The following is a 24,971-nucleotide window of genomic DNA, read 5'->3' on the forward strand; positions in this document are numbered from 1 at the left end:
GAAGTTCCCAGGCTAGGGGTCAAATCGGAGCAATAGCTTCCAGTCTGCATCACAGCAACGCCAGATCTGAGCCAAGCCTGCGGCGTACACCACAGCTCATGACAAAGGCAGATCCTTAACCCACTCAGTGAGGCCAGGGATCGAACCTGCGTCCTCATGGTTACAGTCAGGTTCGTTTCCACTGAGCCATGATGGGAACTCCCTGGAGACTCTGCATTTCTAACCAGCTCTCAGGGCAGCACCAGTGCTGCCAGCCCATGGCCAGGACTTACAGTAGCAAGGTTGCCGCTGATGTTTCAGCGGTTCTCAACCTAAGGTGGGGGCCTTGAACGCAGGACTGAGCCCGGAAGCCAAAAAGAAAAGAGAACAGTGAAGATGTGTTGTGCGTATGTTATGTACCAGGCTTGGTACTAAACTCATCCTGTAGAGCGTTGCTTTTCATCTGCACAACACTCCTCTGAGGTAAATGCTATGATTGTTCTCGTTTTATAGATGAAAATACCTACAGTTCTTAAGGGAGCCAGGCTCACCCAGCTCCACACAGGAGGGCGGTGCAGGCAGGCTGCGTACCACCCAGGGCAGTGCTGGGCAGGACGGGGGAGTGCTTCCTAATGAGTGGTGCGGGCTGCCGTCTCTCTTGGGCTTCAGGCAAGGTCCTCCTTGTCCTTGAGATGCGAGAGGAAATTCAGAGCTTAGAATAGGAACTGACCCCTTGCCCACCTGTCAGGCATGCGCCAGATTTTAAAAATGCCTCTGTTTCAAGCTTTTCAATACTTCACAATATTTTGACATGGGCAATAGAAAAAAAAAATAGAAATGCTTTGAAACATTTCTCTTCCTTGGATTCTTGTTCTCAGACCATGTGACTGAGTTGAGGTTTAGTCTTAGGAACCCAGTTTAACATATGCAGTTACTATAGCAATGGAGGTTTCCTTAGTAACAGTTGCAAAAATAATCTGGCCCCGATTAATAATACATTTTAAAGCTCTTTCTACTCTACACTGAACAACCCAGTTTTTTTGGCCACGAACCAGATAATTCAGGTGGTGTCATTTGCTCTGATATAGATATCATTTGCATGCGGTGAATTGGGTTGGAAAGGAATGAAAAGGGAGCCGGTTGTTTCAAGTATGAGAGGCGTCGGATCTGAAAAGTCCACTGGCAAGCTAATGGTGAATCCAGTTTCCACAGCGTGGGTGCTTGCTGGTAAAGCCTGCCCTGGATTCCAGTGCCCTGGGGGGACCTTGTGTGTTTCAAGAAGGGAGAAGGCAGGAGACGGCTTGTTCTCAAAAAAAGAAAAAGAAAAAAAAAAAAAACCAAAAAATCAGAAGGGTGGCGTCCGAGGCCAGGGGATTTCTGAGCTAGGTGCTGCGTGTGTTCTCGATGGCTTAGGTCCATAGGTATGCAACTTCATCTTCCTCTGAAGAGTGTCACCTGATGTAGCACCAGGGGACACGGCCTCAGATTGCTTTCGTAGTGACGATGTTGGGTATTGGATTCTGCCACACCTGGCTCGTTGAGTCCTCGTAGGTACTCAGAACCTTGGTGTGTTACCCCAGTGCCCAGGTGACAGTCTGGGGCTTTCAAAAGTTTCACTTGCCTTGACGCATGGGACTCCGGCCTTGATGCTGTCTTTCCACACAAAGCTCTCAGCGAGCCAGCTGGCCAGCGCTGGCACAGGAGGCCCAGGCACGGCCAGCGGGCGCAGTCCTGGGTCTGGATCAAGAGATGGACCAGCAGGGGTGCTGGAGATGGGCCCAGGCCAGCCTGCCCGGGCCTCCCCTCTGGGCATGCTCCGTGGGGGAAGCCCAGCTCACTCTCCCTGTCGGGGCCTCTGCCTTGCCCGGGGTTTCCTCTTCAGTTGGTGGGTGATTTGGTCCTCAGAAAGTGAAGTGGAAAGAAAGGCGTGAGGGTGGAACGATGCTTTTGCTGTTAGCACCCTAAGAGGAACTTGGAACTGTGACCTTTTCCTTTCTCTTCTTTTTCGTTAGCGGAGGGCGGTGGGTAGGAGAAGCAGAGCCAAGTGTAATAATGATGGAGTGGCTGCGATCTCAGATTACCTTCATGAGATCGAGTTCATTAGACTGTGGCTTCTTGCCACCTTGAAGGAGAGCACGATCATTAATTAGCAGGTAGGGTGGCCCTCTGGAGCCTGCCCTCCCTTCTGGCCTTGGAGCAGGAAAGGGAGGGGCAGGGGAGGCTGGAATTGCTCTCTTCTGTCCAGTTGCTCATCATTTTCCTCTGCCTCCTCCCTCCCTCTCCCCCAGGAAGAGCACCCTGGCATCCTCCAACCCCCTGCTACCACATTTCTCCAGCCCAGCCTCATCCACTCGCTCCCTCCCTCACATGTCCCAGTAAACACTGATCGAGTGCTCCCCAAAGCCCAGATCTGGGGGTGTGGTGCTGAGAACATCCCTGGGCAGGACTGTCTTATTCTTAAGGCACCCCCAGCGCCTCGCCTCATGAGGGGCCTGGAGTGGACACCCTCTAAATATTTGCGGATTAAATGGAGAATGTTTGTCCTCTCCTCTCGGGGAGCTCACAGACCAGGAGAGAGACATAAGGGACAGCAGCCTGAGGATGCGGAGGGATGCTGATGAAAGCACAGGGAGGGGCATCTGACCCAGCGGGATGCTGAGGGTGCGGAGGCCAGAGGACGGGGAGGAGCGTCCGCTGGGAGATGTCATATCAGCGACCAGCGCTCAGGGAGGAGTGGCTGGGAGGAGTGGCTTGGGGGGCGTGGTGGGGATGTGACAGGGAGTCATGGACTTGAGGGAGCAGCTGGGTGAGACTGGATCCTGGAAGGACTTTGTACCAGAAAAGGAGTGTTCTCCTTTAGAGTCTGTAAGCAGTCAGGAGCCATTCCAGAGCCAACTTTGTAAACTTCGTGCTATAGTCGATCCCTTGGTGGCCATGCGATGGCCAGGCGAGCAGGCAGGAGACACAGAGAGATGGCAGGACCGAGCCGGGAGGCGAGAGGAGGGGAAGGCAGACGTTTGGGGTGAAAGTGGCTCTGTGCTGGACGAAACCAGGCGGGGACCCTGGAGGCGGGACTTGGGACAGGCCACATTTCCGGGAGTGTGTGGCAGTGCTGCTGACGCTCCCTCTTTTCCTTGGCAGTGACAAAGTTGCAGGTGAGCAAATCCAAGAGGACCCTCACCCTGGTAGAAAACAGGCCCATCCAGCTGAACTGCTCTGTCAAGTCCCAGACTAGCCAGAACTCGCACTTCGCCGTGCTCTGGTACGTCCACAAGCCCTCGGACGCCGACGGCAAGCTCATCCTCAAAACCACGCACAGCTCCGCCTTTGAGTACGGCACCTACGCCGAGGAGGAGGGCCTGCGAGCCAGGCTGCAGTTTGAGAGGCACGTGTCTGGGGGGCTGTTCAGCCTCACTGTCCAGAGAGCCGAGGTCAGCGACAGTGGCAGCTACTACTGCCACGTGGAGGAGTGGCTGCTGAGCCCCAACTACGCCTGGTACAAGCTGGCAGAGGAGGTTTCGGGGCGCACGGAAGTCACTGTGAAGCAGCCAGGTAAGGACATGGGGTGCAGCCAGCTCGGGCCAGTGGGCTCTGCAGTGTGCACCCTGGATGCGGGTTGGGCACACAGAGCAGCGCCCTAGAGCCCTGGGGCCCGCCCACTTTGCCTGGTGGGTCTTGGTGCTGAGGGCAAACTCAGAGAAGCCTCCTTGACCTTGATGTTATGGACAGCATCTTCACCAGGGAGGCCCGAGGGGCTGCTGGGGTTTCCAAGATACGGCAGGGCAGGATCCCTGGCAGGGCCCGCCTCTGTCTTTCTAGGTTTGCAGTTGGAACTTTGGATCTCAGGCCGGTGCCAGCTCCATACCAGGGTTCCTGTCTGGAAGGCATTTTCTGGCTTCCCTCATCCTGCTTCCTTACCACCCAGCCGCAGCCCAGGGACAAGGTCTTCTCTGTCTGCACCGAATCACTCCCGGCCCCTTCTCAGACCCTGTGTGTGCAGCCCTTAGTCTGTTCTGCGCCCTGACAGATGGCCTCCGACCTCTGCTGGAGCACTTCCAGGGAGGGAGCGCTTACTGCCTCTGCAGGCCTCTATTCCACTTTGGGGCCCCCCTGGCTGTCGAAAAGTCCCTCTCCTTGTAATTTCCCTCTCGGGTTTTAGATCTGCCCCAGAGCAACCCAAGATTAGGTCTGCATCATGTCCTTTCAAGCATGTGAAGGGAGCCCAGTCAGTCTCTTTTTCTCCTTATTGAAAAGTTCCAGTTCTTTGAACTTCATAATGTGGCCTTAAGCTCCCCCTCCATCCCTCATTGCTACCTGCCCTACAGGTTGTCGTCATCACTCCCTGTCCTTCCTGATGGGCTCTGGGGAACTGGGTTGCCACCCTGAGTCCCATCTCTATGCTTTTGCCAGTGTGGCCCTCTCCTCCTGGAATGCACCTCCCTTCCTCCTCCTCCCTGTCTTCACCCCATTCCTGAGACATCACTCAGCACCACCTCCAGGATGCCTTCCCTGATTTCTCCTACACCAGGGTTTCCATATAAAACATGTAGTGTGACAGTTGTTAGCATTTCTTCTCCACTTACTGTAAGCACTTTGAGGGCAGGGCTGTAACTTTGTATCTTCAGCCACTGGCACGGCACCCTTAACAAATGTTGGTTGAATAAGGAATGAATGGTTGGTTTCCTTGACACCCCAGGGCCTTCGTACTCGCTGTTCTCTTAGCCTAGAACATGTGGACCCTACATGTTCACCTACCTCATCCTTCCTCAGAGAGGCCTTCCTAGCTCATTTGAACTGAAATGGCACCCCAGTCACCCCGTATCCCCTTCCTCCATCCATTTCTTAGCACGTGTCACTACCTGCTGTACCTATTCATATGTATAGAATAAGTACATATGTAACTACTTGATCATTTTATACTTAGGGAAATTCATTAATCATCAGTTATTATGTGTTACTTGTTCACTATATATTCAAAAAATCCACTAGACAGGGAGCCTCATGAGTGAGCACAGATCCTGTTTCCTTCTTTTCTTAACTAATTAATTAGTTTTTTGCTTTTTGTTTTTTTAATTTTTTTTTATTTTTTTGTCTTTTTGCCATTTCTTGGGCCACTCCCGAGGCATATGGAGATTCCCAGGCTAGGGGTCCAATCAGAGCTACAGCTGCCGGCCTACACCACAGCCACAGCAATGTGGGATCCGAGCCATGTCTGTGACCTACACCACAGCTCCTGGCAACACCAGATCTTTAACCCACTGAGCAAGGCCCGGGATCAAACCTGAAACCTCATGGTTCCTAGTCGAATTTGTTTCCGCTGCGCCATGACGGGAACTCCAATTCGTTGATTTTTTTTACGGCCACACCTATAGCACGTGGAGGTTCTCGGGCTAGGTAGGAGCTGAATCAGAGCTGCAGCTACACGCCTATGCCGCAGGCACGGCAACACAGTATCCAAGCCGCATCTGCAACCTATGCTGCATCTTAGATGGGGCAGTGCCAGATCTTGAACGCACTGATTGAGGCCAGCAATCAAACCTGCGTCCTCAAGGACACTGTGTCAGGTTCTGAACCCCCTGAGCCTCCATGGGAACTCCAAGGTCCTAGTCTCTTCACCAGGCTGTTCTTCCCGGGAAGCCTCAGTAAACGTTTGCTCTGTGAGCACATGGAACCAGATGCAGACGTCCAGATAGGGCCTGGTCCCTGCAGAAGGCCGCGAGGCTGGTCCCCTCCTTTCCTCAGGGTATTCTATCTGGTGCACAAAACAGGAAGCCCTGCTCTAAGTGGTTCCTGTTGGTATTTCCAGTGACCTCTGTCCTGCCTTCAGGCCAGTCCCTGGGGATTTTGAGGACCGATGTTTGCCATCAGGCCCACAGATGTCCTCTCAGGTTTCTGTTCTTTCTGTCTGTTCTCAGTTCTGACCGGTTTCCCCGCTGGGAGGGCGCCGGTGTTCGCCCCTCCCCCACGCGCGTTTCCTCTTAGTCATCATCCCGCCTTTCCCTTGTCTCTGTTTTCCCTTTCTTAGTTGGTACTGAAACTCAGAGGTTCTTGATGGAGCCTAAATTTGTCGAGGGAATTTCCCTGTCGGAAATTACAGACTTACAGAGCTAACTAGGGCAGTGCACCAGGGCTGTGAGGATCCTTGTCAAACCCGTGAAATCTCTGTTTATGGGGAATATTAGCTGCGAACAGGAAACTCACAGGATGCAGATTAAAACAACGCAGTCCTCCTGAAAGTTGGAGTTTTTACGTTTGTATGTTTTCTTCCCCTTGCCTCTGGAATTTCTATTGATTTTTCATTTAACATTTTATTACAAAATAAAGGTGCCTTGTAAAACATTCTGGGAGTTCCCTTGTGGCTCATTGTGTTCAGGACTGCTGTTGTCCCTGTGGCACCGGTTCGATCCCTGGCCTGGGAACTTGCACATGCACAGGTGCAGCCAAGAAAAAAAAAGTTCTGTCAGTATTGACATGGAAAAGTGCAAGTGCACGCCCCCCCCCCCCGCCACATCACTCAGGAGATGGGCTTCCGAGGGGCTTCTGTGCATTTATAGTTTCAGAGCTCTTAACCCGTCTGGTCCTGAGAGGCTCTTTATGGCCCTTTATGAAATTTCAACTTTGCTCTCAAGGCATACTGTCCTTAATGACACTCTCTGGAGAAGAATCTGATTGGCTGAGGTTTCAAAGCAACATCAATATCAGTCTTTGGTGATGTAGGGTCATTTCTGTTCCCACCTTGAGAGGGAACCCATGTGGGTTTTTTGGTAGAGAAAGTAAGGATTGCAATTCTTTTTTTTAATCTTTTTAGGGCCGCACCCCTGGCATATGGAGTTCCCAGGCGAGGGATCAAATTGGAGCTGCAGCTGCTGGCCTACACCACAGCCACAGCAGCTTGGGATCCAAGCTGCCTCTTCGACCACACCACAGCTCATGGTAACGCTGGATCCCCAACCCACTGAGCAAGGCCAGGGATCGAACCCACATCCTCTTGGATGCTAGTCAGGTTTGTTTCTGCTGCGCCACAGCGGGAATTCTTCGGGCCATTTGGTGAACATATTAAACTGGCTTGCCCCTGAAGTTCTTTTGAGGTTGACTGCCCAGCATCTTCTAGCCATCATACGGTCAGTCGTAACAATTTGCCCTTGCTTGGAGCAGGGCTGTCACTGTGCCCTTTCCTGCCGCTTCCCAGCCACCGCCTCCGTTGGCTATACTCTTCATGGTCTGCTGTCACTTGGACATGGAGTCACCTACAAGGCAAGCTTGTCCACTCCTGAGCATCTAAGCCAATGAGGGTTATAAACGAGGGGGCAGCTGTTACCATAACATTGACCTCCTTGAAACTCGGGCACTTAGACCCATGATCCAGAGCTCGGAAGATTCAGGGTGCATGCCTGAGAAAGGCCTCTAAGTGAGCGTGCTGTGTCCTGCTTTTGAAGGCCCCTGTTTGTCACCACTCCTGGCAAAGGTGCTCGCAGGTGGCTCTTTTGTGTTCTTGTCACCGATCCCTGTTTCCGTGCCCTTGCAGACAGTCGCCTGAAGCTCAGCCAAGCACAGGGGAACCTATCGGTCCTGGAGACGCGGCAGGTGCAGCTGGAGTGCGTGGTCCTGAACCGCACGAGTGCGGCCTCGCAGCTGTTGGTGGAGTGGTTCGTGTGGAAGCCCAACCACCCGGAGCGGGAGACCGTGGCCCGCCTGAGCCGCGATGCGACCTTCCACTACGGAGAGCAGGCGGCCAAGAACAACCTGAAGGGCCGGCTGCACTTGGAGAGCCCCTCCCCGGGCGTGTACCGGCTCTTCATCCAGAACGTGGCGGTGCAGGACAGCGGGACCTACAGCTGCCGCGTGGAGGAGTGGCTGCCCAGCCCCGGAGGCGCGTGGTACAAACGGGCCGAGGACACCGCCGGCCAGACGGCCGTCCGAGTCACGCGACCAGGTGAGGGCTACGGTCTCCACTCTCCCTTTGGGAGGTCCCCTCTAAGTGTGATGTTTTACACGCTGCATAAAATTAGCTGATTTGGGGGAGTTCCCGTCGTGGCTCAGTGGTTAATGAATCCGGCTAGGAACCTGAGGTTGCAGGTTTGATCCCTGGCCTTGCTCAGGGGGTTAAGGATCCGGTGTTGCCGTGAGCTGTGGTGTAGGTTGCAGACGCAACTCGGATCCCACATTGTTGTGGCTGTGGCGTAGGCCGGTGGCTACAGCTCCGATTGGACCCCTAGCCTGGGAACCTCCATGCCGCCGGAGCGGCCCAAGAAATGGCAAAAAAAAAAATAATAATAATAATAATTAGCTGATTTTGAAATGAACTAGTTAAATAATAGAATTAATTAATGACTTGCGATTACACATATGAGCATTTCCATTTTACAGTTGCGTTCACACTTGTCTGAAAATTTTTTTTCCTCTAGTGAGTGGCTAATTGCACATCTGGCTTTGGCTTAAGGTGTTTTCTCTTTCTTAACATTTGTCAGTTAATTATCCCAGAGAATATTTTCTTTTTAAAGAATACATTCAGGTTCCGACAAGTGGCAGACATCTTGAAACAGTAGCCGCATGGTTCAAAAAGCTCAGTTTGTGGATTTTCAGTGGAAAAGAATTGATTCACATGCTTTAAGTGGAAGACGAAGTAGCTGCGGTCTTTATGGTCTCACTTCCTAATAGTTTTCTTGGTCCTAATGAGTGTTCTGCGTGGCCTTGTGCTTTTCTTGTCTTTGTTGCTATGTTTAAAGTACCCCAGTGCACGTAATTGCACGGTAGAATTATTGTTACATGTTTGGGCACATAATTAAAGCAGAGATGTTCCAGGAGGCACATGTCCCCCGAAACATCACGTCATCATGTGTCCCTCTCAGAGCCCAAAGTCAGTGATCCCTGGGAGGACACGGAGGAAGAAACACACTATGACCTGCGTCCAGGGTCACGTGACCGTTGTCCCAGGCTCCAAGCATTCTGTTCTGCATTGGTACTGCTGGAAGCTTTGTAATGTTTCCACACCTAAGTAGAGCAGCTCCTTCCATTGGTGGAATCCAAGGGTTTTTTTTTTTTCTTTTTGTCTTTTTAAGGCCGCATCCGCGGCATATGGAGGTTCCCAGGCTAGGGGTTGAATCGGAGCTGTAGCCGCTGGCCTACATCAGAGCCACAGCAACGCGGGATCCGAGCTCTGTCTGCGACCTACACCACAGCTCACGGCAACGCCAGATCCTTAACCCACTGAGCGAGGCCAGGGATCAACCCCGCAACCTCATGGTTCCTAGTCGGATTCCTTAACCACGGAGCCACGACAGGAGCTCCTGGTTGGTGGAATCCTGGTTGTGCTGGCTCCACACGTCAGAACACACCCAGGGAGTGAATACAGCCTTCGTTACAGGAGAGGGACACTGTCACCCTCCTCCATGTCTTGTCTGAGCCGGAGGGGAAGTGCCCTCCACGTGGAGCCCCCCGTGTTTCCCCTGAGCTGCTCTGCCCTTTGCCCCTCGCCCAGAAGCTGCTGCGTGTCTTTTCCCAAAGGTAGATGGTAGATACGGCAGCTGAACACACTCCTGCTCCTCCTCCCACCCATTTCGCAGATCCCCACACCAAGGCCCCCAGGGCGCGGGAGGAGGCCGCCAGCTGCACCCCAGCCACAGGGAGGGGGTTTGTGTATAGTTCTCACAACAGCCCCGCGTGGTCGGTTTTACTAACAAGGGAACTGAAGCCGGAGGAGCCCAGGCGTCAGCAGGCTGGGTGATCGCCCGGGCTCCCCCGTCCCAGTGTGTGCTGGAAACACGGCCCTCAAGTCTGCAGCCCTGAGGCCGCCTCCTGTTCAGCCAGTTGAGTAGCCTGGGTCAGCCATCTGTCCTGCTTTCCTTCCCTCATTATATACGGTGGTTGTGCCAATAGCAAAGCATTTGGCAAACAGAAAAGTATAGTTTTGAAAAGAAAAGTTATCTGTAACCTCACTGCCTACATGTCTTCCTAGTCCCTCTGTCGCTTCCTCTAAGTGAAGTCAGCATCTCACGGTCTTGTGTGATTTCTTTTCCCACGCACCTGTCCTTTGTGAGCCTTTCCCCATGGCACTGAAAGCATTTCATGAGCACCGTTTTTCCCGGGGGCGTAACACTCATGATACGGATGTACCGCAAAGCCTTTTTTTTTTCTGAGGATGAGGTTGAACATACAGAAGACTTGAAATAATAGACCTGGAAGAGGTAGGTTAGGAAAAGCCTCTCAGGGGGTTTCTGTTGCGGTGTAGCAGAAACGAATCTGACTAGTGTCTGAGCATGTGGGTTCGATCCCTCGCCTCGCTCAGTGGGCTGGGGATCCGGCGTTGCCGTGCGCTGTGGTGTATAGTCGCAGACAGGCTTGGATGCAGTGCTGCTGCCGCTGTGGTGGAGGCCGGCAGCTGTAGCTCTGATTGGACCCCTAGTCTGGGAACTTCCGTATGCCGTGGGTGCGGCCCTAAAAAGCAAAAAAAAAAAAAAAAGGAGGCCTGTCATTGCTTCGGGGGTGACCACTGTATGAAGTACACGGACTGAGGGGCTCCCTGGGTGAGGCGGTAGCTGAGTAGCTGAGCACGTTGTTTGGCTCACACGCCTCAGGAAGAGAGAGAACCACAGTCCGCATCACAGGCCGGAGTCACTGGTCGAGGTCCCAGGCTGGGAGCCTCAACATGACGTCAGGGAGGGGCAGGGACCAACCTTTGTCTTCTAGCCCACACCTGGAAGAGGAAGGAAGGCGTTAAAGGTTGATGGGGAGAGAGCTCTGCCTCTTCTAGAAGGGGACGGAGATGCGGAGACCCAAATTGGTAGAGACATATGTTAAGGGGAGGGGGGTGTGGAAAGGTAGAAATTCATTTCATTAAAAAAAAACTCGTATTGAGTCATTCACACAGACAAGCCTGGAGTTCCCTGGTGGCTAAATGGTTAAGGACTTTGCACTGTCACTGCTGTGGCATGGATGTGATCCCTGATCTGGGAACCTCTGTAAGCCGTGGGCAGCCAAAAAATGAAAAAAGGGAAAAAAAGCATAGACAAGGCACTTGAAAGGGTCTTGGAAATGTGTGAGCTTTAGATGAGGAGACAGGAGAGTAGATGCGAAGAGGCCCTTCTGGGGAACCGAATGTCCCCAGGTCTCTGACCACCTTGCCGTGATGGGTCCGTGGCCTCGCGCTGGCGGCATTGCTCTCTGATGGCTTTGGGGGTTCAGCCATTCTCCCTGGAAGGATGAGCCAGTGAGTTGGGGAGTTTGAGTCACCTGTGAACCGATTTCATGCCCTTCATCCTACCACTTTCTGCCCTCCAGCCCTTCCAGCACCTCCCCAAACCCCCCATGAGAGCTGGGCTGATGCGCCATGTCCGCCACCTTAGCTGGTTCCTAAGCCTCTGTGTCCAGCGGTGCCCACAAGATTCAGAAGTATGGAGGGGCTTGGCAGAGCCCTACAAAAGCTGGGACGACTCAGGCTTGGTGTTCACCTGCAGGCGACATTCAGCCAATTCGTTGAAAGCCCAGGGCAGTACTTGGAAAATGCTCCTATTTGGTCAGCATCCAAGTAGAATCTGATTCAGTCTCTCTCCTTTTGTTGATGTTGCATTGGCATCTTTTATGGGCATTTCATAAACAGAGCCAAGGGGGAGGCGTTTTGGGAGGTAGCGAGTGAATTACTTATTTAGAACCTACCCAGAGAGCCAGAAACTGCGAGAGAAAGAACCAGTACAGCCGTCTGGGGGTGTCAGTGAGACAGGACTCACCTGCTCACGTATCTCTCCATGGTCCACCTGAGCCTCTCACTTCAGCCAGGAGGACACTGTCTGTGCTCAGGGTGCCCTTTCTGGTTTGCTCTCTGTTGTTTGGCTTCGATCCTTGGGGAACGTTTACCTCCTTGGGTTCCCTGCAGGCTGGGCAACAATCTCCGTGCACACGACTTGAATTCCAAAGTGGCTGGAGGGGTGATTTCGTTGCCGTCACAGATGAGCACCAGCTTCATAGCTTCCAACAACAGAAGTTTATTCCCACGCAGTTGGGGAGGCTACGGGTGTGAAGTCAGGTGTCTTCAGGGGCATGCTGCCCCAAAGGTTCTGGAAAGCAATTGGTCCTCTCCTCTGCCAGCATCCTGCGGCCCCGCGTTCTCTGCCTTGAAGCTGCTTCCCTGCAGCCTCTGCCTCCACCTCCCATGTCCTTCTCTCCCTGTGCCTCTCTGTACCCTCTTCTCATCTTATGTTTAGTCTGCCCGGAATCCAGGACGAGCTCATCTCAACTAGTTACCTCTGCAAAGACACGGTTTCCAACTAAGAAATTCAGAAGGTCCAAGTGGACATGAATTTGAGGGACACTAGTCAAGCACTGCAACGCGTTACACTGAGAATAAGTGTCCCTCCCTCCCTGGATTCCTATAAGCATTCGTGTTATCAGCTCCTTGTGAATTCTTCCATAGGCATTTTATGCAAATATAAACAGATTCATATGTCAGACTAAGTGTCTTTTCTATTTTATTCTGCCCCGTGATACATAGAGTACACAGTGTTCTGCATTTTAACAAGTTTTCTTTTCTTTCTTTCTTTTTTTTCTTTTTATGGCTGCACCTGTGGCATATGGAGGTTCCCAGGCCAGGAGTTGAATCAGAGCTGCAGCTGCCAGCCTACGCCACAGCCACAGCAACATGGATCCAAGCTGTATCTGCCACCTGCACCGCAGCTTGCAGCAATGCTGGATCCTTAACCCACTGAGCGAGGCCACATCCTCATGGAGTCAACGTCAGGTCCTTAACCCTCTGAGCCACAGTGGAAACTCCCAATTTTTCTTGAATCTCCTTCCACGTCTCTGCACACAGTGCACCTTCATTCCTTTCAATAGATGCATAGTACTTCCTTGTATGTCACTGTCTTACTAGAATGTATCTAGTGGTGGACATTTAGGTTGTTTTTGTTTGTTTTTGTCTTTTTGCCATTTCTTGGGCCGCTCCTGCGGCATATGGAAGTTCCCAGGCTACGGGTCTAACTGGAGTTGTAGCCACCAGCCTACGCCAGAGCCACAGCAACGCGGGATCCGAGCCGTGTCTGCAACCCACACCACAGCTCACGGCAATGCTGGATCCTTAACCCACTGAGCAAGGCCAGTGATCGAACCCTCAACCTCTTGGTTCCTAGTGGGATTTGTTAACCACTGCACCATGATGGGAACTCCACATTTAGGTTGTTTTGAGCAGAAATTGTAACAGCCTCATCTCCCCCAGATGCCGCCCTGCAGGTGGACACAGTGGTCCCCAACGCCACGGTGTCCGAGAAGGCAGCCTTCCAGCTGGACTGTAGCATCGTGTCTCGCTCCAGCCAGGATTCCCGGTTCGCTGTGGCCTGGTACTCCCTGAGGACTAAAGCTGGAGGGAGAAGGAGCAGCCTTGCCCTGGAAGATGGTGAGGAAGAGGAGGAGGAGGAGGAGGAGGAGGGAGAGGAGGAAGAGGACCCAACAGAGCGGACGGCCCTTCTGAGTGTGGGCCCAGACGCCGTCTTCGGCCCGGAGGGCAGCCCCTGGGAGGGCAGGCTTCGCTTCCAGAGGCTCTCCCCGCTGCTCTACCGGCTCACAGTGCTGCAGGCAAGTCCCCAGGACACGGGCAACTACTCTTGCCGCGTGGAGGAGTGGCTGCCCAGCCCTCAGAAGGAGTGGTACCGGCTGACGGAGGAGGAGTCAGCCCCCATTGGCATCCGTGTTCTGGACACAAGTGAGTTTTTTCCACTCTTCTGGGGGAGGGTGTCACTGCTGAGTCCAGCTGTCTGGAAGAAAGAATCAGAGCTTGATGGCGGAGTAATCAGCAGTTTTCTGACCTGTTAGGTGCATTTAGGATTTTGACATATGCCAGTTCACGTAGCTGACCCTTGATTGCCCTTGCAACAAATAGGGATAGGAATTAAAGGGATGACACACCTTCTCATCTCTGTAATAGATTGGCTGCTCCACCAGACCCTATTTTAGTAAGATTTCATTATCCGAGGCTATTGTTAGATGTGACTTTGTTACTCATTGGAACATCCAGCCTAGTCGCTCGTTAGTGAGCTGGCAACGTTCGAGGAAACAAAAACTGAAAGGAATGCTGAGTTACCTCCCTGCCCCCCTCTCTTTCTCTGTCTCAGGTTCCGGGGTCGTTTTTAGTTTGGAGGCTGACTTGGAGGATTAGGTGGATTTTGCATGGTTAGTTAGGAGGACCAGCTGAGAAGGGCACTGATGTTACAGGGCGTCTGAGAGAGCCCAGCAGCTCTCTGTTAGCCATCCGCTGTTGCTACAGAATGGTTGGGACTCTGGAGTTCCCATCGTGGCGCAGTGGTTAACGAATCTGACTAGGAACCATGAGGTTGCGGGTTCGGTCCCTGCCCTTGCTCAGTGGGTTGACGATCCGGCGTTGCCGTGAGCTGTGGTGTAGGTCGCAGACGCGGCTCGGATCCCTCGTTGCTGTGGCTCTGGTGTAGGCCAGTGGCTACAGCTCCGATTCAACCCCTAGCCTGGGAACCTCCATATGCCGAGGGAGCGGCCCAAGAAATAGCAACAACAACAATAACAACAACAAAAGACAAAAAAAAAAAAAAAGAATGGTTGGAACTCAGAGTCCTCATGCTACCGAGGGACTCGGGAACGCAGGCTGGAGGAGATGTTTGCTGACTTGAATTATTTGTTCTAACAAGGCACCCTTTCGGTTGACCATCTATCAAAATGTAGAACCTATCAGACTGAAAATGATGTTTGTTATAGTAGCATTCGCCTATGATGCAGAAATTAAAAAATGGACTAGAAATGTCAGTTTCTTTACAATCAAAACATTTTAAATCAGAAAATTTTGAGTTTTGTCAGCTTTTCCTTTCCTCTGATAACCTCTTGTTAATTAGATAGACCCACATGAACTTGAGGTTCTGTGGTCAAAAGTGGTTGACTAGCAACAATGTCATGTACTTGGGAAATCTGGTAAGTGCAGGTGTGTGTTAAATTTTCTTCACAATATTGATGAGCAACAGCTATGCAGTAGAAAGGCAAGCCAAAAAGCATACTCAGACCCCCTCACTATCTACTGAGTAACCCACTGTCCAAAAGTCCAAGGCAGGGTATTTAGACCACATTTTATCTGCCCACGGTGGCTGTCCAAATGCAGTAAGCTTCGTTAGAACACAGAGGTCGTCCAGCAGCCTTATTTCACGGAGAAAACGCAGCCTCCCAGAGCCCAGGCTCCTGTCACAGAGGAGTCCTCGGCAGGGCCGGGGGCGAGAGGTTTCACTCTCTTCTGCATCCAGGAATAATTAACACTGCATTCTGTGCAGCCCCCGATGCACTGCAAGACATTTGTAGATGGTCCATAATGACATTTTAATTGATAACATTAATCAAGTAAGCCTCATTCCTGGTAAAACTGCTCTCAGGAGCTGGTGGGTAGAGAACGTGTTTTATCCTGAAGAAGCACATTGGCAGAAGAACCAAGTGCAAAGGGGCACGGAAAAGAGAGCCGGCAGGGAGGTCCGGGCGGAAGTGCACTCAGCGTCTTCACCCACCAGATGCAGCTGAGTTCACAATCAATCAATGACGTGTTCTTTTGTACCGTTTTTTTGGGGGGCGGGGGGCAGGGGCGGCGCACCTGCAGCATGTAGAAGTTCCCAGGCAAGGGATTGAACCTGAGCCACAGCAGCCACCCAGGCTGCTGCAGGGACAATGCCAGATCCTTAACCCGCTGCACCGCAAGAGAACTCCATCGATCAGTTCCATTTTTGTGCGGCTTTCCAAGCAGTCACAGTGGCTCACGGTGCCAAGGGGAAGCGTGGCTTTGAGTGCACTTCCAGCTGTGAACTGGAAGAGGTGCTGTCGTGAGAACAAGAACACAGACAGGGTCGTTCCCCCTCCCTTAGTGGAAGCAGGGCAGACAGGATGCAAGCAGGAGGGCCTGCCTGTCGTTCCTGTGGGTTTGGGCGAGGTCCTCAGGAAGGAGGGACCGTCCGGGTTCTCAGTGCTCATGGTCTTGTCTCCCTCTCGGTCCTTTTCAGGCTCCACCCTGCAGTCCATCATCTGCTCCAACGATGCCCTCTTCTACTTCGTCTTCTTCTACCCTTTCCCCATCTTTGGCATCCTCATCATCACCATCCTGCTGGTGCGCTTCAAGAGCCGGAACTCCAGCAAGAACTCCGAGGGGAAGAACGGGGTGCCCCTGCTGTGGATCAAGGAACCGCACCTCAACTACTCCCCCACTTGCCTGGAGCCCCCCGTGCTCAGTATCCACCCGGGAGCCATAGACTAACAAGGGCACCGAGCGGTCATCAGCCACGGAGGAGCCGAGGCTCTCCCCGCTGCCTCCTGCTCTGCACCCAACCTCTGGGGCGCTCTCGGAGAACACTCTGGGACTTGAGACGTGTTCAGAGTCGCCGATGAGTCAGAGGCCGACTGCCTGTAGGTGGCAGTCTTGGTTGCTTAGCTGTTTTCGAGCAGGCGGCACCATCTTGCCGCGTTAGGTTTCCTGTTTTAGTTTTCGGTAATGTGAGTAGCTCCCGGTGGCACGTCTACTCGCTGGTTTATATAGTATTCTCAGATAGATGTTACAGGGGTTCTTATTCTTTGTAATAGACTCTTTTTCAATGCCTTTGGTTTACCCTTTTTGGATTCCATAAGAACATGGCCGAATTTCTCTTAAATACAACTGATGGCCAAGGGAAGGACGAACTTTGTGGCATGGAGGAATCTCTGCCAAGATTTTCTAGGTTTTGCACACTTGAAAATGCCACCCATGGATCAAAATATACCCAAGCTTTTTTTTTTCTTTTTTTCTTTTTTTTTTCTTTTTCTTAACAAGACTTGAAAATGATGCATACTGTGGGCCCAATTTGTATTTTATCTTTTCCCTCAGCTGGAGTTGTTGGAACCACTTTGTAGTCAAGATGAAAGCATTGAATTTTGCTTCAAAGAACTGTGTATGTACAAGATAAATCCTGCATAACCATTAGGATTAGGTAGTCCCCAGCCCAGCCTATCTGTTGGGGAGGCAATAGGCTTCCTCCCCAACCTTGCCAAAAAATAAGCAAACTTGGTTGGCGAACAAGTCAGAAGCTCCAAAGAGCACACATTTTTGGAAGCTAAAGTGGGCAGAGGGCTGCTTTTAGCAGCCACTGACTTTCAGATTGATCAAAATCCGTGGCAGTCGATGATTAGTGAGAGAAGGAAATAAGGCTAGCTGTTGGCTTGCTCTTTTCTGCAAAGACAGTCTCTCACTGAGAGATGCGGGCAGGTGGGCTTCTCTTTCCAGGCGCTTTGCCAAACTCTTAAGGGAAAGTGGTCAGTGAGCCTGGAAATGGCCAGCCCTAAGCTGAACGCACAGGGCCCTGGCAGCCACCGCATGCACTGTCCCAGTGGAGGGTACCGGGGCCAGCTGACAGCGACGGTTCCTGAAGACTGGAACGCTGCGTGGTGGGAGAGGGGGTCCAGAGCCAGGCAGTGGAGAACAGGGAAGGGTAGCTGTTTCCCTGGAGGTCTGAAGAAGACGTTTTCCTTCTTCGTCTCAGTTAGGTTTTTCTCAAAGATGCTGATGTCTTTCCTCTTCGCCATTTGCCCTACATCTTACTGCCGTGAGGATGCCTGCCCAGGGGAGGCCCAGACGCAGCCCTTCGCAATCCGTTTGGATTACCTCATCTCAGCAGAAAATGACCACATGCCTTTGTGTGTGGCTTTTATACCCTTCCCTTTCTTAGATCTTGTTTGTGGTTTAGGTGATATGGCGGTTTAACTGCCCTTTAAAGGCCACTGAGGACCACTGTCACCTGTTCCTTTACACTGTGGGGTGAGATGCTTGGCTCCGAGCATCATCGGTCACGAGCGTTTCCTTCCTTTTGCTCACTCCGTGAAGATGTTTTCATGCCCTGGCTTTCCCATGTTTCGCTGGTCAAAAGTGCCACCTCCCTTCCTTGTGAACTTGCAGCTTGAATCTCAAGGGAATCCCCACTTTGGAAAAAAGCCTCTGGAAATTCCAGAACGAAGTCTAACCAGAGAGGTTGCCATGAAACCCGGTTCTGAGGCTGAACAGACTGCAGGCCTCATGGGTGCCGATCCTTATTGGGGTCTGCGGGCATGCAGGGTGCCTGGGGTGCTCAGCAGGTGCTTTGTGTGTCACAGCCAAGAGGAAGCAAGGCGATGGCCCGGCCATTTTCTGAGGGGCTTACATAGCCTACCTTCTCTCCCTTCCACATCCACCAGTCCTGTCCTGTGAGATGTGTAGGCACCGCCACCTCAGTCCCACCGAAGCCTCGTGTGCTCATGCCCATTTCCTATGTGCGTCAATGGCGCAGACGTACAGAGCAGGTGCAGTGGGGAGGGAAGAAGGTGCTCTTTGGCCCCATGTCTTCATTTCAAGGGTGTGGGCTTTCAGGGGGACATTGCTGGCCCCTAATCGATAGACGGAGTCCATTCGGGAAAATGATGCGCGTTCACCGTGTCTGAATGCAAGGGTGCCGGAGGGCTGGCTGGCCCTGGGACCGTAGCGAAGATTTGAATTTGGATTGGCTCACAGCGGTAGAAAAGCAGGTTGCTGCACCTAAGTGAAGTGGTTGCAAGAGATTTAAAAGGAAAAAAAAAAGAAACTGAAGCCAGTATTTTCATAATTTGTGTGTGCGTATGTGCATTTTCTCTTGGGCCGGGGGATACCATCAAAGGGTGAGCGTTTCTGCTTCCTCTGAAAACCCCTGGGACCTTCTTTGTTCGGCCATTTCTGTGGAAATGTGGCGGCCGCTGAGTGGTAATGGCGGCCTCCAGTGGCTGGGAGACCTCATTGCAAGTTGCCGACCGGAGCTTTAGTCCTCGGAGACCCAGAGAGGAAAACGGCCGCCTGCTCTCTTGACTTAGCTACGTCTACGATGTTGCATTAATGAAAAACAACACTGTGCTAGGCCCGTTCCCGGACATGGATGTGACCACACTCTCTTTCCCCAGGGTGTTTCTGTAGCAAGTTTTCATATTCTTTTCAAACAATGGTTTCTCTGCGTTAATTGTTGAAGAAGAAAAAAAAAAAAAAAAAAAGGTGGGGGTAAGCAAAGTACCCATGCATGATGTAGAGAGCTGTTGACTTGTTTTTGTTTGTTGTTGGTTTTTTTTTTTAAGGAAAACTATTTGTAAGACGTTGCACTAAAATGTTTTATATACACTAAAGAGACCTGTAGTAAATTATGTTGAAAATAAGGTTGTTTACATTGACTCGAGTCCACTGATCCCCCTTTCTCCTCACTTAATCAAACCCTCGGTCTCAGGAACCTATTCCCCGGGGGGGGGGGGGGGGGGGGGCTTGGGGTTCTGTCCTCTGATATTGGCTTGCTAAGTTCAGGTTTGGTAAATTGCAGCCTTTAATATCATGCCCCGCCCCCAGCCCAAATGGTGATTAAAAAAAACCTCTTTCTCAAGATACTGGCATCTGCTGAAAGTGTGTCATAATATATATACCCATCTACCCTGACTGTCAAGGCTCTGATGCCCCTAGAATTGGGCAGCTGCCAGGCTGCTTCGGTATCTGGCTTTCTTTCTGGGGGGCTGGGGTAGGGCTGGGGAGACAGGATGCAGTAAGAAGAAACTGCTGGAGAAGGAGAGCAGAAACGTGGGACGGCCTGCCTTCTTGGTCTCAGCAGCAAGACCACATTGTCTTCCTCAAGCTACGTAGAATCGTCCTGACCGTGAGATACACAGCAAGCGTTTTTCCAGATGGAGGCAAGTGCAGGAGCTGAGCGGTGAGGCCGCACAGCACACCTGTCTCTGTTCCCCCTGCACAAGTCAAATGCTGGGGAGTTTGAGGGGAGCTCGCCACATCTGCAGACTGAGAAGAATGATAGAATGATTAAAGCCATCAGGGGTACACAGTCTGAACCCATCTGTAATTCTTTAAAATTCACGGAATATACAAGAGGAACTGATGGAGGTAAAAAGCAGAAGGAGGTACTTCCTTTTCTTTTTCTTCTTTTTAGAAATGCAGGCCTTCAAAAGGCCTTCATGTGAGCTTTTCCTCTGTTCCTCAGCCCCATTCACTGCATCCTTGTCAACCTCTGTAGCTTCTGGCTTGGCCAGGAGTTGAAATGTTTATCTCTTGGGTACTCACATTGGTACCATGTTAAGTCATGTATTATTTTTGCCTAATTTTTTTTTCCCCCCAATGCTCTCTTTCTGCCGGGGAACATTTTAAAAGGGAAGCAGGGTATAAATGAGGTAAAGATTACCCCTTTATGCCCTTGGTGCAAATCTGCCCAGCATTTATATAAAACGAAGTGAATACACTTCTGCGTGGGGCAGGGGCGGTTTCCATGTATGGAAGATTAGAAACAGGGTTTTGCTCTGTCTTTCTAGGTCCTAAGCTTCCCCGGGGGAGTTCCAAGCTTGGCAAGAAGTAGAGAGCCAGGGTACCAGAGAACGACAGGCTGGGAAGAACGGCAGCCCATCCAGCCCATCAGGAGCAGGCTGAATGAGCCGTCCTTTCTTCCTTGCCAGTCCATGATTCTCTTGCAACAGCAGATAAAACTGAATCTCTCAGCACTGGTCACAGGATGAAAAATACATCCAGCCCTCCTGGTGGTGGCCAGTCTCCAGTGTATGCATAGGCCTTTTTGCCATCTGCCTAATGCATTGCAGGTCTAGCCTTTCTGAGCCACTTTTGATTCATGAAGCCTGCTAGACCATGCATGGAAGTGCTCAAAAAAAAAAAAAAAAAACTCGATGGAAGCACAGTGTTTCTCTTAATGAAAGAGCTGGCACTGTTTGTTGGCCAGAGGAACAGCCAACCGAGGGCAACCCAGCGAACCATTCCTTATCTGATGCCTGGAGACCATGACCTGATGAATACTAACAGTCCCAGGGGGACTAGGCAGTTCTTTCCTCGGCCCTGCTCTTGAGGGGCTTTTGCAGGCCAGTCCAAGCAGTGTGGCTGCCCATTCTGTACACAAGCTAAGACTGGTGTTTGCTGTGTGTTCTTGGGCAAGTCATTTACCTTCTCTGAACTTCAGTTTCCTCATCTGTAAAAGCAGGGACAGCAATACGATGAGATGAATGCAGGTAACGCACTTAACACAGGGCCTGGCTCATAGTAAGTCTTCAACAGATGTTTGCTGTTATATCAACTTCCCAGCTCAAAAACTTTCAGGGGCTCCCTCGTGTCTAAAGGTCTGACCACATCTTTACCTATTCAAGTTATCCGGAGTTCTTAGCAGCCCAGGGCAGACACTTGTTCTTCTCACATTTTGTGCTACACACTGTCCCTGCCTTGTGTATCACCAATATCTACAGGTGATAGGGAATGTCTGAAGGTAGCAGGCTTTATGGTACAAGACGTTGGTCCCTGGGATTTCACAGATAGATAGCTTTTACCATTTCCTGGCTAACTTAAGAATTAATTCATGACTTTGAGTGTAGTTCGAGTGTCTTGTGTGGTTTGGGGGTCCCTACCTGAGGATGATGGCAGTGACAGCAAGAATAAAGCAGGTTTCCACCATTGCGCTACTGGCAAACAGGTTAGTGTTTATTTGACAACAGAGTCCATCCAGGTCAGGAGTCCAGGTCAGGGAGAAGTTTCCTGCCCACATGGTGAGGAAGAGTTTCCAGAACAGCAACAGCTGGGCAGGGGTCATTCTGATGCTTCTCTCAGAAGGAAAGGGGGCTGACAGGAAAGCTGATGCCAGGAGCTGGTTCTGGGAGCACAGTCAGGGGGTCTGGGATCAGACGGATTTGAAGGGAGGAGTCTAGCCAATAAGACGGTGAGTCCGATGCAGCCTGGGAAGAGGGATTTGGGAAGGCCAAACAGTGAGGGAGTGAGCAGCTCGAGGGCGAGTCTGAAGTGGACATGGAGGAAGAGTAAAACAAAGAGGAAATAGAAGGGAGAAACCCAAGGCTGGAAATCGCAGCTACCGTGAGGGAGTGTGGGGTGGGGGTCAATCTTAAGGAAAGGCGGCTGCGCTTGAATGAGGGGAGTCAGGTGCTTAGGAGGGAAGAGGCCGCACGAGGTAACCGCACATTCCAGCAGGTGTCCGACATGCCTTTGTGGTTCAGCGAGGCTGTCTCGTGCAGAGCCGTCCTAGCAGAGACGCTGGCAGGAAAAGCGAGCTCTGCGCTGCCGCGGCTGCTGGAGACGCGGAGGAAATACGGCGCTGTGGAACCTCCCTGTTCCAGCCCGGAGTTCTACTGTCACCCCCAGGAGAGTGGGGCGGAGCTCTCGGCCAGCTATGGGGGCCAGCTATGGGGCCAGCTATGGGGCCCCAGCTATGGGGGCCTCTTATCACGTTCCAAAAACGCCAAGGACAGGTGCGGGAGGAACGAGGATAAACCTGGTTGTAAAAACGCAAGCCACTTTTGGGGAAGGGCTCCTCTGAGCCGAGCGGGTGGAGGCGGAACAGCAGGCAAGACCGAGGTCGGACCGCGTTCTCTGGAAGGAGGAAAGACTCGCCCAAACTGGGGCGGAGCCAGGCGAGGCGAGGCGAGGCGGGGCGGGGACGGGGGTGGGGGCGGCCCTCTTCGGCCATCGGAGGCGACGCGGAGCTGGGTCCTTGTCGCAGAGAAAGGCCGGACCGCCATGGCCTCGGGGAGAGCCCTAAGGTGGGCCGTGCGGGCCCCCGGCGTGATCTTCCTGCTGCTCTGGTTGGGTGAGTGGAGGCCTTTCTGGGAAGCCCGCGGGGACCGGGCGGCGCGCGGTGTCAGTGGCCCTAGGGCTCCGGGGCCAGGTGGACGGGCGCGGCCCAAGGCGGCTGCAAGTTGGGATGGCGCGGGTGGCGGGGGGCACGCAGCCGGCGCGCGGGACCTGGTGGTGGCACCCGCAAGTCTCCCTAGGGTGGTCAGCAAGAAACTTGGACCGCAGGCTCTGGAGCCTGTTTGGGAAAAAGAGGACGGGACCCCGGCTCACTCTCCTGCCCTGCGCGCTTGCCTTCCTCTAGGGAAGCTTCGTAACCCGCCACCCCCACCGCGGTCCTCACCCATCCAGTCCGTATTCTTTCGGAAGAGGGGCCTTATTCTGTGTGACTCAAGGACTAAGTTACTTCCCGCCTGCGGGTCCGCCGCCCAGAAGTTGAGCGGACTTTCAGAGCTTCCGCAGCCTGCGAGCTCGTCCGGGGCGGGCCACCCCGGGCCTCGGAAAGCGCAGTCTGCCCTCCCAGGCTTGGTGGGCTGGCTGCGGCCGAGGCCAAGCCCACCCGCGCCCTGGCCCGGGGCGGAGTTTCAGAATTGGCCTGCAGCCAGAAGATGAGGGCCTCAATTGAGGATTCTCAGGTAGAGCCGCCGGTGCCCCTGGGCCCTCCCTTTCCTTCCGAACCTAAAAGGACTAACTAGTGACTGTGCAGGACCTCGTTCATTCCTTTAGCACGTCTTCAGCTAAACCGTCAAGACAGCCCCGTGGACTAGGTATCTTGGTCTCCACTTTTTTCCCTCCCCAACCTCATCAGTCTCTCCCCACTCAGGCCTCAGGCTAAGTCATAGCCAAACCCCTGGGGCATAGTAACAACCCCCTTACCTAGTACTTCTTTCCTTGGGATTCCCCACTGCTGGCCCCTCGGCACGTCCACTGGATCAGCCTTCCCTTTCCACTCTGCGTTCAGCGTTTATTGGGTGCCTGTGAGGTGCACTGGCTATGGAGGACAGCCTGGGAGGGGGGCGGGAGGCTGAAATGTGCTGCAAAAGTACCCACACTGAAAGACACAGAACTGAATGTTGTAAAAGCGGGAAACATAAAGTGCCATCGGCATGCAGAGGGAAGGCAGTAGCACCTTTTGTGAAACCAAATATCTTTCGCGAAGCAAAGACTTCATGGAAGGGAGAGTACTTGAACCCGGCCTCTGGGGACAGGTGGTAAGGGGACATGCCATGATGTGGGGAAAAGATTCCAAGAGGAGGACACAAGTAAGAAAGATGCGGGAGCAGAATGTACAGGGCAACTTGGGCAGTAGAGTCATCGTGTCGCTGGAGACTTGATGCGCCCCCAAGAGCTGGAGGCCCCCACAGGGGAGCCCTGAATGTCCCCTGTGGGAGTTGGGGTTCTCTTCTGCAGGTAAAGGAGAACTCTTTCTGGGCCTGGCAGGATCAGAGCCATCCACTTAGGAAGAATAATCTGGCAGCAGTAAAGAGAAAGGATTGTAGTTGAGAGGCAAGGAGACCAGGGCAGGTACCATTACAAGCCCGAAAGAGCTGTGAGGGTTTCATATGCCGGGGGCTGTGGGGAAGAGGGAGAGCTGTGTATATATCTAAAAAAAATAAATTCATATATATGCACGTGTGTGTATATATATAAAAAATACATATATATGTATGTGATACATATATACATATACATATATATACACATGTATATGTATATGCATATGTTACAGAATCTGAATGGAGGGGGTAACTATCCCCAGATGCTCTAGTCCCAGAAGGCACCTTGGTCACGGCTGTCTGTCTCTGTGCTGTCGCTTCCACTGAAAACCCGATTCACCCATGAAGCCACACCTCCACTAGGAAGATTTTCTGAACAGTCTGCTTATAGTGGTCTCTCCCACCTAATTCATTTATTTATTCAGAGGTTATTTCGTTCAGCAAGCGTGAATATCACCTTCTCCGAAGAAGGCCTTGCCCTCTGGAACACTCTCGTAGCTGTGTACATGGTGAGCCCTTTGGGGGCCAAGGCCAACTTACTAGGAAAGCTGCCTAACAGTGATTAAGCAGTATCAGGCCTCTGGTGAGATGCCTGGCCTCAGACCCTGGCCCTGCCTCGCAGGCTTAAAACTTCTCCAAGTTACCCAACGTCTATGTGCCTCGGTGTCTTTGCCTTTGAAGCACCTCTGTCACAGGAAAAAAAAAGATAATAATACCTAGTTTGTAGAATGAGTATGAACACAGGTCATTCAGCAAATACTTACTGTCAACTATGCGTCAGCACCGTGAAGCTTATGTTACAGTTGGGAAGAGCGACAGAAAGGAAATAAGCCGGCAAATATGTGGTTGTTGGGCGATGGTCAACTTTTACTAATAGGGGGATGAGTAGTGCAGAGGCAAGGGAAATGGAGGTGGTTAATGGTTTC

The 24,971-nt window shown here is 52.2% G+C and overlaps 2 protein-coding genes across 3 annotated transcripts in view; both read left to right on the top strand.

The window, feature by feature from the left end:
• IGSF3 (immunoglobulin superfamily member 3) overlaps positions 1 to 19,143 on the top strand; it is a 109,936-nt gene extending 90,793 nt beyond the window's left edge. Inside the window, exons 8-11 of one of the 2 annotated variants that reach the window (XM_047784917.1) lie at positions 3,121 to 3,531; positions 7,505 to 7,912; positions 13,184 to 13,666; positions 15,963 to 19,138. In XM_047784917.1, coding sequence (XP_047640873.1) covers positions 3,121 to 3,531; positions 7,505 to 7,912; positions 13,184 to 13,666; positions 15,963 to 16,213 — 1,553 coding nt within the window. In that variant the 3' untranslated portion in view covers positions 16,214 to 19,138. Of the gene's footprint in view, positions 1 to 3,120; positions 3,532 to 7,504; positions 7,913 to 13,183; positions 13,667 to 15,962 lie in introns of both variants that reach the window. The other variant, XM_047784916.1, reaches the window with a different exon arrangement.
• A 3,284-nt stretch (positions 19,144 to 22,427) lies between these two features.
• Positions 22,428 to 24,971, top strand: part of CD58 (CD58 molecule) — a 53,293-nt gene continuing 50,749 nt past the window's right edge. The window contains exon 1 of the mRNA XM_047784918.1: positions 22,428 to 22,565. Within this exon, the coding sequence (XP_047640874.1) occupies positions 22,496 to 22,565 (70 nt within the window). The 5' untranslated portion in view covers positions 22,428 to 22,495. The remainder of the gene's footprint in view (positions 22,566 to 24,971) is intronic.

This window comes from Phacochoerus africanus, chromosome 6, assembly GCF_016906955.1.
Source record: "Phacochoerus africanus isolate WHEZ1 chromosome 6, ROS_Pafr_v1, whole genome shotgun sequence".
Lineage (NCBI taxonomy): Eukaryota > Metazoa > Chordata > Mammalia > Artiodactyla > Suidae > Phacochoerus > Phacochoerus africanus.